Source organism: Mauremys mutica, chromosome 4, assembly GCF_020497125.1.
Source record: "Mauremys mutica isolate MM-2020 ecotype Southern chromosome 4, ASM2049712v1, whole genome shotgun sequence".
Classification (NCBI taxonomy): Eukaryota; Metazoa; Chordata; order Testudines; family Geoemydidae; genus Mauremys; species Mauremys mutica.
Window position 1 is genome coordinate 49744389 of NC_059075.1, and position 20157 is coordinate 49764545.

General features: G+C 39.4%; 1 protein-coding gene across 3 annotated transcripts in view; it reads left to right on the top strand.

Annotated features, from left to right (window-relative positions):
* STRN3 (striatin 3) overlaps positions 1-20157 on the top strand; it is a 97698-nt gene that overhangs the window by 24997 nt on the left and 52544 nt on the right. For all 3 annotated transcript variants that reach the window (XM_045013191.1, XM_045013192.1, XM_045013193.1), the window contains exons 2-7: positions 4988-5091; positions 12634-12707; positions 16481-16562; positions 16990-17169; positions 17813-17945; positions 19487-19628. In XM_045013191.1, the coding sequence (XP_044869126.1) occupies positions 4988-5091; positions 12634-12707; positions 16481-16562; positions 16990-17169; positions 17813-17945; positions 19487-19628 (715 nt within the window). The remainder of the gene's footprint in view (positions 1-4987; positions 5092-12633; positions 12708-16480; positions 16563-16989; positions 17170-17812; positions 17946-19486; positions 19629-20157) is intronic.

Here is a 20157-nt window from a genome sequence, read left to right on the forward strand (position 1 = left end):
TGTGTTTTGAGTCCCTTCTTCTAATTCCCACACCTGACATGATGATGATTACAGATGCATCTATTATAGGCTTGGAAGCCCACATGAGCATCCACCCAGCACAAGGTATGTGGACTCCTTGGGAGTCATGGCACATATTAGTCTCCTGGAACTAAGACTAGTCAGACAGGTCTGCAATGCATTCTTCCCACTCACGTGATCCCATCACGGCCAGATAATGCCAGACAACACGATGACTGTCTTCTATCTAAACAGACAAGGAGGGGGCAAAATTCCTCCCACTGTACAGATAAGCAGTCAATTTATGGAACTGGTGAATCTAAAACCTCATCAATTTCTGCAGGGTACATCCCAGGCACTCGGAACATGCTGGTGGACAGCCTCAGTCCACCTGGGAAAACATCTTTATGGACAGATGGGTTTTAGATATTACTCATTTTTTATTTGTCATACAATTTCAGGCTATCCACCCTTACCATTCCTCTTCCCTCTCCTTTTTCAGGGACCCCTTTCACTAATTGCTTCTACAAGAGGAATTTCAATTCTTGTTAGAACTTGGAGCTATAGAAGAGGTTTCCTTTCAATTAAAAAGAAAAGGTTTCTATTCTCATGTTTTCCTTCTACCACAAAATGGAGACGGTCCGGTCATTCTAGATTTGGGACAACTCAAGACTTCAGAATGGTGACTCTTGTTGCTATACTTTTGAAAACTCTGCTGGATTGGTTTGCAACTGTGGATCTGCTTAATCCATATTTTCATGTCTCCATCCATCCTGCTCCAAAAAAATTTCTAAGATTTGTGGTAGAAATGGACCATTACCAGTACATAATATTCAGCTCCAGGTGTCTGGCTATAGCGAGTTGGTATCAAAACTTGACAATTGTTCATCTGGACTTAGCATCCCTGTATCTGATAGCCTGGATGTTAGCTGCTTGAATGCGGCTGAGAAAATATGTTCTCAAGAAGTTCAGGACATTTTAATAAATAGTAGAAAACTTTCCATGGGAACTACTTACAACTCTAATTGGAAAAGTTTTGATGCTTTTGATCGGATTATTTCCCTTTTCTAGGCTGATTTTTCCTTTCATTTTAGATTACCTTCTGTCTTTAAAATCCTCTGGGTTATCAGTTAGTTCTATTAAAGTGAATCTAGCTTCAGTATCTGCCTGTCATCCTAAGATTAATGGTTTTAATATATTTTTCTTATTCTATTTCAAAAATTTCTTAAGGGTCTACTTCAAGCATTTCCCCTATAAAGGATCCATCTGCTCTATGGTATCTGAATATTGTGTTGTCAAGTTTAATGAAAACCCTGTTTGAGCCATTTGCTACCTGTCTGTTAAGTCTTGTATCCATGAAAACAATGTTTTGAGTAATGATTATTTCTGCTCATGGAGTGGGTGGAATTAATGCTTTGATACCAGGTCCTCCCTATAAGATTTTTTCATGGGGGATAAGGTTTCATTAAGATCTCATCTGAGTTTCCTGCCTAAATTGTGTCTGAGTTTCATGTTAATCTTACCTTAGACGTTAGTTCTTCCTATGTTGCTGACACATCAAGCAGTCCAGTTCCAGTGGTGTTTGCTTTTCCTAATCTTGTATGAATATCTTTATCACAGCCATCTTCAAATATCATCACCCTCCCCACATAGCAGAACTCTTCTACTCGTTAGATTTCTTTTCCATCCATGTACATCTTTGTATCTGTTGTTCAGTTTCCTATCTTCATAATCTTGGTTTTCTCTGCATTTACTTCCAGTCCATTTTTTACAGCTCCCTGTTCCTACCTCTAATGTAAGGGCAGTCATTCCATTTGATGTCATACTTAGTAAAGCAGTGTCATTGGCAAAGTCAAGATCATGTATCTCATCTCTGCTAATCCATTTTACACCATTCATGATGCCTTTTGTTTCACGCTTCATCACCAAATCTATTGCTAATGCAAAGAGAATTGATGATAATTTACACCCTAATCTAACTCCTGTCACACACTTGAGCCACTTACCCAGGCCTGTATCCTATCTTACTGCGCATCCACTTCTTCACATAAACTCCTTACTATGTTGATCAGCTTGTCTGGCACCCCATAGCTTCTAGCAATATTCCACAGGGCCTTTCAGTAGGCAGTATTGAAGGCTGCAGAGTCAGAAGAAGCAGCACAGAAGGGTGGCATCAAGCAGCTCTAAAGAATAGTGAAAGACTTCTCAGGAAGAACCAGACCATCACAGGTGATGCTGATCAGGGACATTCATGGACAGATGTTGAAAATGCATGAAGAACAAGTCAGATGATGGAAAGAACATTTCCATTCCGTATTAAACTGTCCAGAGCCAATGATCATTCACGGGTTTGAGAGAAATGCCAGTGCTAAATTAGAAATAGAAGAGGGACCAAGAACACCCGATGAAATTAAAGCAACCATCAAAAAGCCTGACACTGGAGACAGCTCCTAATGTTTGACAGAATTCAAACTGGTATGAAAGGTGAAATTCTGAATGAGCAGCTAACAAAACTCTGTAATGAAATATAAGTGAAGGAACAACTGCCCAAGACTGGAAATGATCGTGGGATTGCAAAAAATAAATAAATAAAAGGGTGATCTTAATGAACAAACTGGAGAGATATTGCACTGCTATCAGTCTCAGACAAAGTATTGGCTACTGTTATGCTGAGTAGAATGAAGAAAGCAGTGAATGAAATATTACAAGAACAGGCTGGGTTCCATCCAGATAGATCATGTGGTGACCAGATAGTCACCCTTTGACAGATCATCAAAAACTATTGCTTGGCAAAAATGCCTCTTAATTATGTTAATGAGCTGATTAATTAACCAATATTTTGTTCAAAATCTTATGCTAATATAGAGGACTCTACACTCTTTATATGTAGACAGAGCATTAGCTTTCTATCTGAAGAGGACTAAATATTTTAGGATTTCTTCCAAATCATTTTGTGACACATGCTGACAGAGATAAAGGTTAAACCAATTTCTTCTCGCACACTTTTGAAACGGATTTTATGATGTACTATATTGTGCTGTCACTTTTCTGGTCGGGATCCTTTGTTAGTAGTTAAGGCACATTGTACAAGAGCACAAGCTGCTTCTGTAGCTGCTTTTAATAATATCTCCTCTTCTGAAATTTGTAAGGCAGCCACATGATCTTCTATTCATACTTTAAGGAAACATTATGCAGTTGGCCAGGTATTTGTAGGAGATGCAGCCTTTGGTAGAGCAGTACTTGAACTCTTACATGAATACAGATCTAACACCCACCTCCATCTGTTAACCGTTTTCTGTCTCCAAGAGTGGAAGACATATTGTGACATTCTATACCTTGGGGGAGTGTACTGTAACCCCCATATTCCTCATTTTCATATACTTGTGATCTTACATATAAAGCATGCCTTGTAAGGTATCAGGGGAAAGGTTATGATCTACTGAAAGTCTTTTCTCTATCCATATATGTGTATCATTAATGCACATGAAGTTGAGAATTGTGTTGTATGGTGGTCACAAAAGCATGTTGTAAGTGGGGGAATCAGCCAGATATTAGCTCCCCAGAGGCAACAGCAAGGAAAGTAACCAGTGCCCAGGCGGGGTGTCAAACAACCCATCAACAGCCATTGTCCAGCAAGGGAGCTACAATGCAATCACTCACTTGCATGAGGCCACACCAGGGGAATTGCTCAACTTTGCTTGGAGAGACTCAGCAGTGCTCTCCAGACATGCCTGGACTTGTGCTCCCCAAGCGCATGGACTGAGAGTATAAAACAGACAGAATGGACACATACTGGGCCCTTCCCCTGCCCCACCTACGCTGCAAGCAACCAAGACACTGAGAAGAAAAGACTCCAACACAGGAGATTGGCCCAGGTTTAAGGAACAAACCTGTGTATAAAGGACTGCAATATTCAGTGGGGTGAGAAAAATGGCTTAATCTAGTTGCCCAGTCTAATAGGGTTGAGAGTTTAGACTGCCTTCTTATATTTTCTTTTCTGGTAACCACTCTGACTTGTTATGCATAGATGTTAAGTGATTATAAGTCAATCTTCATAGTTAATAAATCTGTCTATTTTACCAGAAGTAGTGCATTTGCTTTGAAGTGTGTCAGAGACGCCCCTTGGGATAACAAGCCTGGTACGTACAGGGGCGGCTCTAGGGATTTTGCCGCCCCAGGCACGGCAGGCAGGCTGCCTCCATTTGGCTGCTGAAGCTGCGGGACCAGCGGACCCTCCGCAGGCAAGCCACCGGAGGCAGCCTGCCTGCCGCCCTCGCAGCGCCGGCAGAGCGCCTCCCGTGGCTTGCCGCCCCAAGCACGCGCTTGGCGCGCTGGGGCCTGGAACCGCCCCTGGGTACATATCCATTTCTTTGTTAAATTGACAAACTCATATAAGCTTGCAGCGTCCAGCGGGCATAACTGGACACTGCAAGACGGAGGTTCCTAGGGTTGTGTCTGCAACCGGATATATTGGCTAGTGTCATTTGCTTGCAAGTAGCTGGGAGCAGCTTACATGCCAGAGGCTGTGTGTGAACAGCCCAGGAGTGGAGGTTCTCACAGCAAAGTAGGGTAAGGCTGGCTCCCAGAGTGGAGGATTGGAGTGGCCTAGCAGATCACCGGTCTAGATAGCACCAGAGGGGAACAGTCACACATATAAACAATTCAAATGAAGAAAAAGTGGTTACTTGTTCTTTGAGATGTGCTGTCTGTGTATTCAACAACCTGGCCTGTTTCCCCTCTATTTGAAGTCCTTAGAAGATTTCAACTGGGGAAGGAACTAAGTGTTTGGTCTGCCTTGCCCCTGTATGCCTTTGGTTGGGTAGCATTAAAACATAGTGAAGCAAATATTTGTCACTAATGCTTTCAGCTACAAGAATTGAAACTAAATATTACCAAAACAAACTCTTGTCATTCAGTGAACTAGATTGTGTTTATCTGTACTGCAGGTGAATGGAACAAAACAAATCTACTCTTTTTGTGTTTTCAGGCTCGGATAGCTTTTCTACAAGGAGAAAGAAAAGGTCAGGAAAACTTGAAGAAAGATTTAGTAAGAAGAATAAAAATGTTAGAATATGCATTAAAACAAGAAAGGTTTGTATGCATGTTCATTCAACATTTATCTGTGCTGAAAGATACTTTACAAAATAGAGGGTAATATCTTTACATTTAAACACTTGGTCCAAGGTACGGGAACACTTCAGAGAACTTGAGTAAATTAAAGGAACTCTTCGTTTTTTTGCTATCAGTTTGGTCTAATCTGACATTTAGTCTGAGAGAGATTCTGCAATTCATAAATATCCTACTGAAAAAATCCCTAAAACTAAAGGCCAGTTTTTTCTTAAACTGGCTGTTTCTCAAGCCTACAGAAATAGAATTTTGTACTTCTGCTGCTGCCACAATAGCAGTCAAATAAGTTTTCAAAGTTGAATATTATGATGTATGAAGAAATGTTGGTATAATATCCTGTGTAAGTAGATATTAAACACAAAGAGCATCGTCCATTTCACCTTTCATAACTCAGAAAATAATTGCATGACAGAAAAAACCAAAACTGGAATCCACCACTGTTTTTCAGACTTCTAAAGACAGAATAACTAAAAATTAACTGTGCTTCTCCTGCTCCGTTATACAGACGAGACTCAAATCATAAAGAAAAGTAGTATTTTCTTTTTAAATCATTTTTAATTCTATATTTGTTTCACAATGTGAAATGTGCATGTTACATTTCAAAAAGCAGCATTCCTTAATCATTAATGTTGCACTCTGAGGTGTTGTTGCCAAATGAGGCATATGAAGGTTACATAGAGAATACCTAACATAACATCAGAGGGGTAGCCGTGTTAGTCTGGATCTGTAAAAGCAGCAGAGAGTCTTGTGGCACCTTATAGACTAACAGACGTTTTGGAGCATGAGCTTTCGTGGGTGAATACCCACTTTGTCGGATGCATGTAGTGGAAATTTCCAGGGGCAGGTATATATAAGCAAGCGAGAAGCAGGCTGGAGATAACGAGGTTAGTTCAGTCAGGGAGGATGAGGCCCTCTTCTAGCAGCTGAGGTGTGAAAACCAAGAGAGGAGAGTCCAGTTGGCCGATGTACATAGCAGAGGGGCATTGCTGGCATATGATGGCGTATATTACATTGGTGGACGTGCAGGTGAATGAACCGGTGATGGTGTGGCTGATCTGGTTAGGTCCTGTGATGGTGCAGTGTGCAGTTACTGGTGAGAATATGCGTAGTTTGTAACGCTACATTGATGACATCTTCATCATCTGGACCCATGGGAAGGAGACTCTGGAAAAATTCCACCATGATTTCAACAGCTTCCACCCCACCTGCTATGTACATCGGCCAAACTGGACAGTCTCTACGGAAAAGGATAAATGGACACAAATCAGATATTAGGAATGGCAATATACAAAAACCTGTAGGAGAACACTTCAACCTCCCTGGCCACACAATAGCAGATCTTAAGGTGGCCATCCTCCAGCAAAAAAACTGCAGGACCAGACTTCAGAGAGAAACTGCTGAGCTTCAGTTCATCTGAAAATTTGACACCATCAGCTCAGGATTAAACAAAGACTGTGAATGGCTTGCCAACTATAAAACCAGCTTCTCCTCTCTTGGTTTTCAAACCTGAGCTGCTAGAAGAGGGCCTCATCCTTCCTGACTGAACTAACCTCGTTATCTCCAGCCTGCTTCTTGCTTGCTTATATATACCTGCCCCTGGAAATTTCCACTACATGCATCCGACAAAGTGGGTATTCACCCACGAAAGCTCATGCTCCAAAACGTCTGTTAGTCTATAAGGTGCCACAAGACTCTTTGCTGCTTCTAACATAACATGTTTCTCACCTATTAAACTAGTACTGACACCTTAAGAATGTCACATAAAGATGGTTTTTGCATTTAGTGAATGTACATTATTGCTGCCCTTTCAAACCTAAACAATTTTCTATTGTATATTTTGGTTGAATGCAAAATATAGTACCTGTTTCAAAGATATTTAGGAATTTAGCTGGTGATATGACAATATTTTTAATGTTAGAGTCAAATTTAGTCCTCAGTTTGCATCTCTTACAAAGTAGGGAAGTTCCACTCAGTGTTACTTTAAGTATGCATTGAAGTATGCCACCTCCTTCCCCCAACTTAAAAATAAATAAATACATAAATAAATACTCCAACCTATTGTGTAGATCTTCAGTAACCCCAAACTATATTTGGCAACTGCAGTCTACTTGGATATATTTATCCACGCACGTCCTTGACATCTTTAGGCTAGTTGCCCAAGAATAATTCTGTCTGCGTATCCTCTTCTTTCTTCACTATAGTGACTTGTATTCTAGATGAGTATTGATATGGTGAAGCAATTAAAAAAAACTATCTTAAACTCTCCTTCAGTAGTCCCTTTCTATTAAAAATTGTTTTTGGTAGCATGGTCTGTTGGTCACTATAAAAGGGTATAACTTAATTAAAAAGTAGTTGAAAGCTGTTATTGAGACTATTAGTAGAATTTTCAAAAGCACCTAGATCCCATTTTCAAAAGTGACATAAGCCCCTTTGTCACATAAGTGCTTTTGAAAATTCTTTTCAAACCCCTAAAAGAATTATTTTTCACAGGGAAAGTCTGCAGATCCATTACAATGGATCTTACATCTGCTTGCAGCTCCTTGGAGATGTAAACCAGATCTGTCAGTCAAAACATGCTGGGAATGGCCACACCCCTGAAGGGCTGAGCCAGCCAGTTTAAACTGCCTCCTGCAGCTGCAGGAAGGCTTTATCAGACCTTCTGCTCAGAAGAAGAAGAAAAAATAAAGCAACAAAAAAGGAATCATTTTTGTTGTTCTTAGTGGGTTTATTGCCTTCTAAGCATTACTGGGCTTCTGTTTTTCTGACCATACCCCAAGGCTAGACGCTGGCAATACCTTTCTGTACTGAGATAGCTGGCTACAGCAGCTTCCAGTGCATTGTCTGGGCCAGCCTCTCTAGCACAAATAGCGCACAGGCAACTAGAGGAATAGAGAAGTCAACAGAAAAGGGCACAAAAATGCCACGACTAACTGAACCTACAAGTGCATTTTGTTACAAGGGAATGTCCTGTAACAGCAGCATTCCTGCTCAGTTTTTCTAATCTCCCACTATTTCCAACCTATGCTTTAGTGGACAATGCTTCTTGTCCATTCTGAGCAGATAGAGCTGTTGTTTCAGGCTGTCTGCAGACTGAAGAAGACATCATTGCATCAGTGTATGTTTCACTTATGTGTGGAACATTAGCTTTGCAGCCATGAGTTTCCAGATTTTTATTTATTTATTTATTTGTTTGTTTTTAAATGAAGGCCAAGGCGTTGCAGAATCTTAATATGCAAGGCAGGCCACATAAATGTATTAGGCAGATTGAGTGTTTAACGACTGTGATCTAAACTACATTTTAGAATTTTTATTGGCTTCTGATGAGAGAATATTGGTTTAATTTCTTGACTGCATATTCAAAATCAGTTTGCATATTAAAAACAAATCTTATCTAACACAAAGGACAGACTAATCACATCTTTCAGTGTTTTCATTAAAATATAATTTAAGTGATTACTTTCTCTGATCATTGTCCACTGAAATATCTTATGTGTAGGTAGTAGATAAAATTGTATCTGTGTTATACGTTGAAAGTATAGCTCTAAGATCAAAATTATAAATTCTTTCTTAAAATATTTATTCTTTCAAACTTTTACATGACATTTGCTTTTGTTTTTATAAATGTATTGGAATGCAGTTAACCCAAAATACTTGCTGTACTTTCAGAAATTATTCAGTAAAATACACAATATTTTAATAGTGTGCTTTCTTTATGAAATGTGAAATAATTTACAATAAATCTAAAATCTTATCACTTCATTTTATTTGAAAAAGTAAGTCGAGAGCTTAAATACATTTTTAAAATTCTAAAGGTGCAACATGTGGTATTTCTGAAGTCTAGGCTTAATTTTTCATGTTAGAGTCCAGTGTAAAAAAACTTTCAAAACATACTGAGCAGGGGTGGCTCCAGGCACCAGTGCAGCAAGCGTGTGCCTAGGGCAGCAAGCCACGAGAGGGGCGGCATGCCAGTTATTGTGAGGATGGCCGTCAGGCTGCCTTTGGCGGCATGCCTGCGGGAGGTCCGCCGGTCCTGTGGTTTCGGCAGTAATTCGGCGGCAGGCACGCTGAAGGCACAGGACTGGCGGACCTTCTGCAGGGATGCCGCTGAATCCATGTTACCAGCGGACCTCCCGCAGGGATGCCGCCGAAAGCTGCCTGACTGCCGTATTTGGGGCGGCAAAATACATAGAGCCGCCCCTGATACTGAGTCACTTTAATAAACAACTTTAAAATAGCTGAAATTCCAGCTAATTCATTTTTTTTAATATTTCAGAAGTTTCTACAAATACGTTTTAAAGATAAACTGAAAGGCTTTGTTCCTTTCAGGATTTAAGTTGAGATGCTTAGGATTCTGTGTTTTACTGCAGATAAATGTAGGCAGAGCCGGTAGTGCTACTTATAACTAAGGTTGCCTGACACTTTCCCTTACAAGATCCAGTTTTCAATTGCATATAACTTTGCCTAACTTTAACCATTTGGGCTGAAATTTTCCACACCCGGTGTCTGACTTTATTGGAAAGTTTCAACTAAAATGGTTCTTCAGTTTCAGAAAATCAAGTTTCTGTTTTGCTTATGTTAAAAAAATTCTTACAACTGCTTCATTGAAAACCTCTAGTATCTCTATGTTTTGGAGAATGGACTTGAAATTTGGCATGGGGTAAAGGGCAGTTGCACTGTTGTCAGGAGTGGGCCTTTGCCATCCCTGTGACAACTTGGTCAATTTAGACAAATTATAAGCCTCTGCAGGGTTTGTCTACTACACAGGGAGGTTATCAGATTAAGGTAGGATGTGAATTTAAAGCAGAATAGCTATTCTGGAATAACTCCATGTATAGACAAACCCTGAAAAATTACAATTGACACGTGCTTGGTAGAGACTTTGTCAGCTAAGTTACCAAAAATGGTGTCTGCACTGGGCATGCTCAAGCCCAGGGCAGCAGTGTCTGAGCAGGATTTTCCCTGAGACTTTAGTGAGAGCTTTTTCAGTGAAGTGCATGAGGCAGAAGCCAGATTGGAAAGGCTATAGAATGAAATTGGAGGGAAGGAACTTCCAGGCAGGATTGAAGGTGACACATCTAATGTTTAGGAGATGATGGAGAGTTGGAGAGGCAAGTGGGATGAGATTGGAGAGTAATGCATGCTTGTATTTGTTTGGATTTTGTGGTTCCCAAATGAGTCAGATGCCAGGCAGAATCAAGGGTCTTCGATTCAGTTCAATTCAGTTCAACAAGGCTTTATTCAGTGTGCACAGAGGGAGAGCCCTTGGTAAAAAAAAATCAGCCAGAGTCCCTCCAGCAAGGAGCCTCTCCCATTGTTATTTTATAGCACATGGCAGTTACTTAAGTTACATAACACAAACCTCTAACCAGTCATATTTAACCTTTCCATATGTGGATTTGTTCATCACATGCTTATACTTCTCCACTCCATATGTTGAGCTCACCTCCCCACCCCCTGGCCTTCTCTAGAATGTTCCTAGGGTGGTGAGCCACAGCATGCTTCTTTATGCATAAGTACCTTGTAAATCACATTTCATGTAAAATGAACACAAGCATACTCTTCATATTGCAATGGGAAGTTATTAGAGAGTAAAAAGTTAAGGAGAAAGGTAAAAAGAAGGGATAAGAATGGAGCCAAGAAAGATTAGATGTGTTGAGGTCACTTGGCCATGTGAAGAGATTAGAGTTGGAGAGCAGGTGTGAAACTTCATGTGTCAGTGTTGGGAGGAAAGGAGGAGAGAATGATAGGAAGGGGAAGGAGATGGTCATGTCAGATCTTGTAGATTTTTCTATTTGAAGATCTCGGCAGGATACTATGAAGAGAGGGAAGTAGAGGTGGGGAACCGGGAATGGGGGTGGTTGAGGAGAGTGTCAAAGTTTGGTGGAGACCACATGTGTGTGATTCATTCAGGGTAGTAAGAACAGGAGTACTTGTGGCACCTTAGAGACTAACAAATTTATTTGAGCATAAGCTTTAGTGGGCTTAGTCTCTAAGGTGCCACAAGTACTCCTGTTCTTTTTGCGGATACAGACTAACACGGCTGCTACTCTGAAACCATTCAGGGTACAATTCTTTAGCTAGGAGAATGACTGACAGAATTAAAGGAGCAAATGATCGTATAATTGGACACAGAGTGGATTGATTTAAATATAAAGCGATTTAAATTATTTATTTAAATAATCAATTTTAAATTAATCTTGTTTTGCATATGTACCTTTTAATAATTTTCCTAAAGAAAACTTGATTTTTATTGGTTGCTAACAATTAAAACATGTTGATTTGCAGCTAAATATAGACTTCACACTAAATTTGGTGGTACTTTTTGGTAAACAGGAAGATACTATATGCTATACTATATACATATTTAGTTATATAGCTTAACTTATATTTATTCAGATTCTAATGCTTTACTTTTTTATTGTATTAGAAAATGATGATTGCACTACTTGTTTGTTAATGATTAATATTTTTATTATTTGTCAAGCTCTATTTTAATGAAAAGTGCAATTCAATTAAAATGCCCAAAAACATTTTAAATGGTTTTTTATTAGTTAAATAAATATGCCATAAATGTGCTGACTGCATAAGAAGAAAGCTTACCAAAACATGTTTTGGATTTTAAACAACTGATTTGTGAAACAAAGGAAATATTATATGTGATTAGTGGATTGAACTGATTGTTCTGGTCACCATGTCCTTTAAGATTTTAGCACTAGTAGATTTCAGTCACGCATAGTTTTTATTCAAAGATTGGAAGAGGAGAACAAGCTGTCTTGCTTTTTCAATTCTTAATCTAGTTCATTCAAAGTTAAGAAATTGTCATTGAACTGAACTAATTGAATAAACTGAAGTGAAGATAATACTCTTTCTGTAACTTTAGAAGAGGCTACTGCTCTTGAAACCTGGTTTAGCACATCAACAAGCTCTGGTTCCAGATGCTTAGTCAGTGACATCCACCAGTTCAGTGGTTTTGACTTTCTTTAATGCTTAGTCAGGAAATGTTCTATTTTATATTATGATTTTTGTTTAATTTAAATTATTTTAATAGATTATAGTAAATTCAGGCCCTAATATACGTTTTCATCATTTAAAATTTAATTTTAAATAGATTATTTTTAAAAAGAAAAATGTATTAAATTTAAATTTTTAAAGTTTCAATTTTTTAAAATAAATCCTTGTCTTTATCCATCCTGACTAGATTGAACAGCCTGAAAAGCTTTTTACGTACTGACATAAAATAAAATCCTTCATAAATAACACACAAGTTCTCAAGTTCAATTTCTTTACTAATAAAAATTTGGGGTATATATGTTTATGAGAAATGAGCATACTTTCATGTTTTTGAAAATGTTTGACTCAATGGTTCAATGACTTTTCAGTAATTATCCAAATTAAAGTATTGAAATATACATTCTGTATCTTAACATGTTTGTTTCATTGTAATAAGAGGTGTTTGAATTTAAGAAATTATTTCTTTTTTATATACCGATTATGCTTAATTTTCAGGGCAAAATATCATAAATTAAAATATGGCACAGAACTGAACCAAGGTGACTTGAAAATGCCAACTTTTGAATCAGGTAAGTTTTTTGTAAATTTCACGCTTTTCATTTTTTTGCTATCTCCTTTTTTTTAGATTTGCTATTTATGCAACTCTTAATAAAGGTAAGGTAATAATTGGAGATATACCAATCTCCTAGAACTGGAAGGGACCTTGAAAGGTCATCTAGTCCAGCCCCCTGCCTTCACTAGCAGGACCAATTTTTGCCCCAGATCCTTAAGTGGCCTCCTCAAGGATTGAACTCACAACCCTGGGTTTAGCAGGCCAATGCTCAAACCACTGAGCTATCCCTCCCCCATAGTCTCCATAATGTGCGCAGTCATTAATAACGAAAGTTCTTCTTCGATTGCTTGCTCATGAGGATTCCATTCTAGGTATGCGCTGCTCACATGCGCAGTCATCGGAGATTTTTGCCTTAGCGATATCCGTAGGGGTGGCAGTGGTGCCCCCTTGAGTGCAGCGCTCCTGCATCGATATATCAAGTGCCACCGACTCTACGCCGTCTCAGTTTGTTCTTACCACCTGTGGTGGTTACTTGACGTGCCTTCCCTTGCATTGCAAGGGCTAGCGGTTTTTGTCTATTGTCTTCGAGACTTAGGGCCTTGTAAATAGTTTTGTTCATAATAGTTAACCGTTAGGGTCCTAGCAGGGACTTCGCCACAGGCAGGGCATGCCCCAATCTGCCTGTAAGTGACCCCTATAGCAGCTGCCTCAGGTGCTTAGGAGAGTCACACGTTAGAGACAAGTGCTGAATTTGTAAGAACTTCCGGCCCTGCACACAAAAAAAGTGGGATATTTGGCTTCAGGCTCTCCTCATGGAGTTCCCCCTGCACTTGGCAGTATTCCCCGTTGCCAGTGCCCAAAAAGAAGTCTAAAACCCTGGCACTGAGCAAAAAGGGCCATGGGCCATTGGGCAGAGGACTTGCTTCAGGATGTCTGGCCACTCCAGAACCATGCACTTGCACCCCTCCAACTTGGGCTCTTAGTCCTGTGGAAGGTCCACCGCTGACTGCACAGACACCTTTGCAGGCTCCTCCGACGCCAAGAGAGCATTGGCCTCCACCCGCACCGCTGATGCAGCATGTGCCGTAGGAACCGGCAATGGCTCCCCACATTCGCAAGTCAGATGCGAAGACCCCTCAGGGGGCAGTTGAGTGCTGCCAATTCCCCAAGATGAAGCAGTGCTTTCCACTTCCACACTGGAAGTTTCCAGAGCCTGGACGCCCTGGGGCACATCCTTGGTCACTGGTGCCACATTCCCGGTTGCCACCATCTTGACGCGGATCGCCAAGAGCAAGATGCCAGTTGCTCACCCTCCTACAGATAGTCTTCTAGGCGCAGGTCCCGGTCGCCTGCATCATGAGAGTGCTCCCCATCGCATCTCTGGTCCCCTTGATATCAGTACTGATCACCTTGCTCCGGCACCAGTCCCTAAAAGCAATGGCCAGCAATCAGACCCAGGCATTGACGGCCCCACCATGGTCACTGGAAGGGGATTTCTCAGGCACGGAAGCCCAGTTCAGCCCCTCATCAAGTATGCACCACCGTGAATGAGCACCCAAGGCTGCGTCAATGTTGCTGAACCTGTGACTGGCGCAGTGGGCTTATTGGGGTGCATGCGGAATGGCAGTTCTGGCAATGTCTCCTACTCACCTCTCATCGTCCGCCACCTTGGAGCAGCAGCTGGTGGCACCAACGGCACCGGGCTCAGTGCACAAGGCATGCCCGATCGGAGTAGAGGAAAGGCCGTTCACCCCTAAGTCTCCCTCCCCAGCGGGGGAAGATGCCCTGGAACCTCCCCCAATGGTGCAATAATCATCCTCGTCCCCATTCTGGATCTGTGATGCCTCAACAAGTCTCTCAAAAAGTTGAAATTTCGTATGGTCTCCTTGGATCCAGGAGACTAGTAAGCTACCTTGACTTGAAGGATTCCTATTTCCACATCTCCATATTCCAAAGTTACAGCTAGGTAACCATTTTTTAATTCTTTGAGAACAGATGTTTGGTTCCAGGGAGCTGTGTTACTGAATATACTGGTGTTTGGCAAGTGGTTTATTTGAGCCTTTATTACTTCGGTTCTCTTTCAGAAAGATCCAAATGTTGAGAGAGGTTTTAGTAGATGAATAAAGAGGCAGTGGTTTAACTTTATTTTTGTTGTTGTTGTTTTTTATTTCTACCGTCAGCCCTTGAGGGATCTTAGTGTCTATTGGGGTATTACACTCTCTTACTTACTTGGCTCAAAGAAGTTTATTTTGCCAACTAGGGAGAAAATTGAACAATGGAATAAACATTATATATGTAGAAAATTCTACGTTTTTGTTCCCTGTGACTGTATAATAAAAAGTTGTGTTTACTTTATCCTGGAAAAGTTATAATTTTTTTACATATTTTTAAAAAATGGACAGAGGTTTTGTCAGATCAAGAGGAAATGCCCTGATGCAAATCCATGTGCACATGGAGTGAAGTAGACTTCACAATGTAGGCAATATGTTGCTTATAACTAATATTTCCACAAATTCTGTCTCTTATAGATCTGAAACTAGAGGTAGATTTTCCCCTTGATTAAATTTGACTGTTTAAGAAGTAAGGATGACCTTTATTGCATGGCTGGCCCCTCCTTGAAATTCAATTCTTTGGGACGCTATGTTATAAATAAAGTTTGGCCTTCCTCTTTGCTACTAACTGGAAATGCAGTTATACCCACAAGTCATCTAGGCAATGAATCTCTGTCAGGTTAGACAGTATCTCTCTCTCTTCCACTCCCCCCCCCCCCCCTTTTTTTTTTTTTTTTGGTATGGGTACATCTTCAGGCACTTCTTCCTTGCTTGAAAGTATAAAATATTGTTCAGGTTGGTGTTTGTTTTTTAACATTTCTCTAAAAGACATACAAGTCTGACTTCTGAATTCTGTCTAGATCAGTATTCCTCCTAGTTCTTTACTCCACGATTTATAGGCTGATATAATAGAACACCTGTTAAAGTGGAATGGGCTCAAGGTGTCAGTTGCTGCTAGAGAGTAAAAGTGGTGGAATTCCTTAATATTGTATTCTTGACATATTAGTTTAGGTTTCCCCACATACAAGTTAATGGAACTTTATTTAAACAGTATTAGTAAAAAATAGTGATTTCTTATTTTTTATTAAAGTTAAAAAAAATTTACAACTATCTTCCTTTAAGAAAAATCAAGTTTCTGCTAACCAGTTTTGTTATACTAAATTAATGGGCATTAAATATATTTGAATAGAGAATCAGAATGAATCTTTTTCTTAAGTGCTCTGCGTAGAGCTATTTAGAATCCCCTACGGAATAAGGGAGTTAATTAGCCAGAGCAGGTCAGCTGCAGTAATGTAAACAAAAAAATGAAATAGTTGGCATTACTTTGAATAGCCTTTAAGGGATGCTATCTGAATAATGGCAATTCATCAGCTTTGTACCAGAAAGTTTGTTGTAAGCTAACAGTAGAAAAAAGACTAAGCGGTATGTACAAAGTCCTAATATGTGCAACAATGTGAGACTTTTTGATATTGGTTACATCAAGTTCAGCACTTCCAAGAACTTTTATAACTGGTGAATGTTGATCTGCTGATCATCACTGAGGTTGTGGAATGTGGATTTGTAAAGGACACCATCTGAATCTAGCATTAGGCTGATTAAGGAGACAACCACACCGCCAGTCTCTGAAAAATTGTGTGGGGTCTAAAAATGTTTAAGTGAAATCTTCACTTCCCTCTGTGGTCTTTAAAATTGGCAGAGTAAAATGAGCAACACTAATGCGTATCTCCTTGCATTTCAGAAGAAACCAAAGACACAGAGGTTCCTACAGTACCTCAAAATAGTCAACTGACCTGGAAGCAAGGCAGGCAGTTATTAAGACAGTAAGTAATATAGTTAAGTATCTGTATTTGTAATCAGTTTTTCTTCTGGAGTTTTAGAAATTATTTACATGTTTGCACTTTGCCTTGGAAATTCATGTAGTCAAGATGGATAAATATTGGTTCTGTATGCAAGACTATATAGACTGCATTTTTCTTTGAAGCAGTACTAGCAGAGATAATCTTTGGCTGTGTCATTGCTTTAAACCCTGGGAAATGAAATGAGAAGTAAACCACAGGTAGAATACATGGATTTTGGGTGGAGGGGGTCCTTTCAGTAAATTATATGGTAAACTCAGTTAGCTTCCCATCTCCTCTTTAGTATTATCAATTTAATTTTTTTATTTTATTTTTCAGCAACGAACCCTAGATCCTTTCTCTTTCTCATAAATGTCTTTTTCTCTTCTTTCTCTTTTCACAACCAACCTAGGTATCTTCAGGAAGTAGGTTACACGGACACAATATTGGATGTACGGTCCCAGAGGGTAAGGTCTTTACTTGGGCTCTCCAGTTCAGAACCAAATGGCTCAGTGGAGACGAAGAACTTAGAACAGATCCTTAATGGAGGTGAATCTCCTTCATCTAAGCAAAAGGGACAGGAAATCAAAAGGTAGGCAAAGAGATGTAAAATTGTGATATGCTTGATAGTTGGCTAACATACCCTACTTATATTATTAATATGCTATTTCACTTATTAGATTCAGACAGCTGTGTTATGCAAGCACTGAGAAACCAGTTAGGCTCATATAAGCTTCAGATCCTACTTTTTGTTTTGTTTTGTTTTTTCTGGTCAGTGGTATATTAGTCAGTTATATCATCCAAATATTGCAGCTATGTGAGTGCACAAGAGCCTGAAAGTAAACTGATTAACATAAAAGGAGTCTATAAGCATAACTGACTATCACTAATCATATTTTTCAGATACATCAGCTTGTACTGTGAAAATAAATAGTGCATTATGTGAAAATTAGATTTTTGTTTCTGCTTTAATAATTTAAGTTGGTGTTATTAACATAAATAATTGTTTTTAAATTCTGCCATACATCTTGAGTGGTGCTTTTCAATTTTGAGTCATCCCATAGATTTAGATGGACAAAGTTTTCCTGGAATTTTTTTATTGACTTTTTAAAAACTTTTAAAAGTTAGATAGTAGAATTATATTTGACTTAATCCCCTAAATCCCTTCACTGTAAGTCAGCTAGTAAATTTGACCACTGTAGGCTTTTTGTTTTGTTTTTTGTTTTTTTTTGTAGGAACTCTGGTGATGTTCTTGAAACATTTAATTTCTTAGAAAATGCAGATGATAGTGATGAAGAAGAAGAGAATGACATGATAGAAGATATTGCAGAAGGAAAAGAAAAGCATCGGATAAATAAAAAACACAAAGTAAAGAGCTTTTACTGTTGCCTTTTGGTCATGTACCTCTAACATATTGAAAGCAGTGCTTATAAAATATAGCCTGGTGGAAGCCCATGTTTCAAATAGACATGAATAAATTACCCTGCTTTATCTGTATGATATGTAAGTGAACATGTGGTATCAGCACGTTTTGGTGTAGCTCCTTATAATACACCTCTACCCCGATATAACGCAACCCGATATAACACGAATTAGAATATAACGCGGTAAAGCAGTGCTCGGGGGGGAGGGGGGCTGCGCACTCCGGCGGATCAAAGCAAGTTCGATATAACACAGTTTCACCTATAACGCAGTAAGATTTTTTGGCTCCCAAAGACAGCGTTATATCGGGGTAGAGGTGTAGTGTTTTTTCATTTTCAAAATGTTTTAAACATGAGGTAATTAGTGCTCATAACATCCTTGTGAGTAGGTGTGAGTACAATAACTAAGATTGCTACCAAAGTCTTATTCTGTTTTTGGTTTGCTGACAGCACTTAGAGATGGAATAATTTTGTATTTCATTCCTCCTCGCATACCTAGCTTTTTAGAGCTTTCTCTCTTTTTGCCATTTTTAAAATGTTATGTTAATAACTGGCTTGGCGACCTTGTAGTGGTGATCTCTGTGTACATCCAAGTATATTTCCTATTCTCAGTCTCACTATCTCAGCCAACTAGGAGTAATGCAAAGGCAGTATACTCTGTCCTGTTAGGGATGGTTACTTAATTTAGCAAGAACTCTCATCTGATCATGGAGCTGCAGTGATGAGCTCCCTAGAATCTCATCTGCTTCTCAGTTTGGTGGTGATTTGTTTGTTTTGTGGGGCCTATATAATGGAGGGTGCTGTGTAAGAAAGGGTGTATCCTGAAGAAGTTCTGGAAAAGCAGGGATTATTTGCAAGGAGAAGAAACTAAATGCTTTAAGGTGGGCTGGGGAGAACATTCCATTGGAGATACAGGTTTTATGCCAGCCTCGCAAATGGAGGGTTGTTTTTTTTCTCCCATCCCTAATGTTATTGTGAAGTTGCTCCTCCTGTATAGGACTTGGCTGTTTCTTCCTGAAACTTCCACTAGTCATTTAGTTAGTGTTGGATTAGTTTACGTGAGTGTATGGTCATTGTGATGGAGAGCTTGATGTTCTTTTTTGGGTCACTGAAGCACTTTTCATCACGATGGCCCTCTGGCTGCATTGTAACTTGCTTTTTCTTTAATAGCTGGAGATCAGAGCTTTGACTTGAGGTGAGCCTCCTACCCTGCCTTGTCAGGAGCTTGGTTTTTGTTTACCGGTAAATTCTGGAGGAGCTGAAATAACACTATGACTAGTTGTACACACTTTGCTTTCTGCACTTCATACTTCAAAATGTTCTTCGCTTGCGCAAAAAAAAAAAAAAAAGTCCTCTTTAAAATGACCTGTGCCATTCTTAACTCATATTGTAGATGAGTTTCTTCTTACTGGCAGAAAACGTGTCTGCTTGTGTGATAGATGTAATCTTCTTAAAACACAGAATATATATTTTGTTATCCACTTGCAGATTGGTAATGAAGGTTTAGCTGCAGACCTTACAGATGACCCTGATACTGAAGAAGCTCTGAAAGAATTTGATTTTTTAGTAACAGCAGAAGACGGAGAAGGAGCTGGAGAAGCAAGAAGTTCAGGGGATGGGACAGAATGGGGTAAGAAGCTAATACTAACAGATGGTTAGCACTATTTGAACACTTGTTCATAACAATACACTTACGAGCTATAATATGTGCTGTTTAAGACAGAATGGATGTGTGGATGCTTGTGGTGATTAGATGCTGGCAAAGTAGGAGATAACTAGGAAGTTGGGTATTACGGTACAAATTTTATCCTCACACACTGTAGTGCTAACAATTAGACGGTGGTTAATTTATTTCAAATTCACCTTTGTTTTGCTGTTGAGGAGAGGGGTTTTTTTCCATCTTCCATATTTTTTTGCTGCTCCTGGTCTATATTCCTGACCACCCATAAATCCTCCTTTTGGATTTTGGGATCAACTTTTTGCCAAATCTAGATTTTTAGATTTGGTTATGGTCTGGAGCTTTAATTTGTGTTGAGGCCTGTGTTAAATTAATTTCTGTTATATGGACTAGAAGAATTATTACATAATTTCTTGCTCAGATTTTCAGAAGCTGACTGCTAATATAGTCTTTATTAATAAAATCAGAAAATTGGTCATCT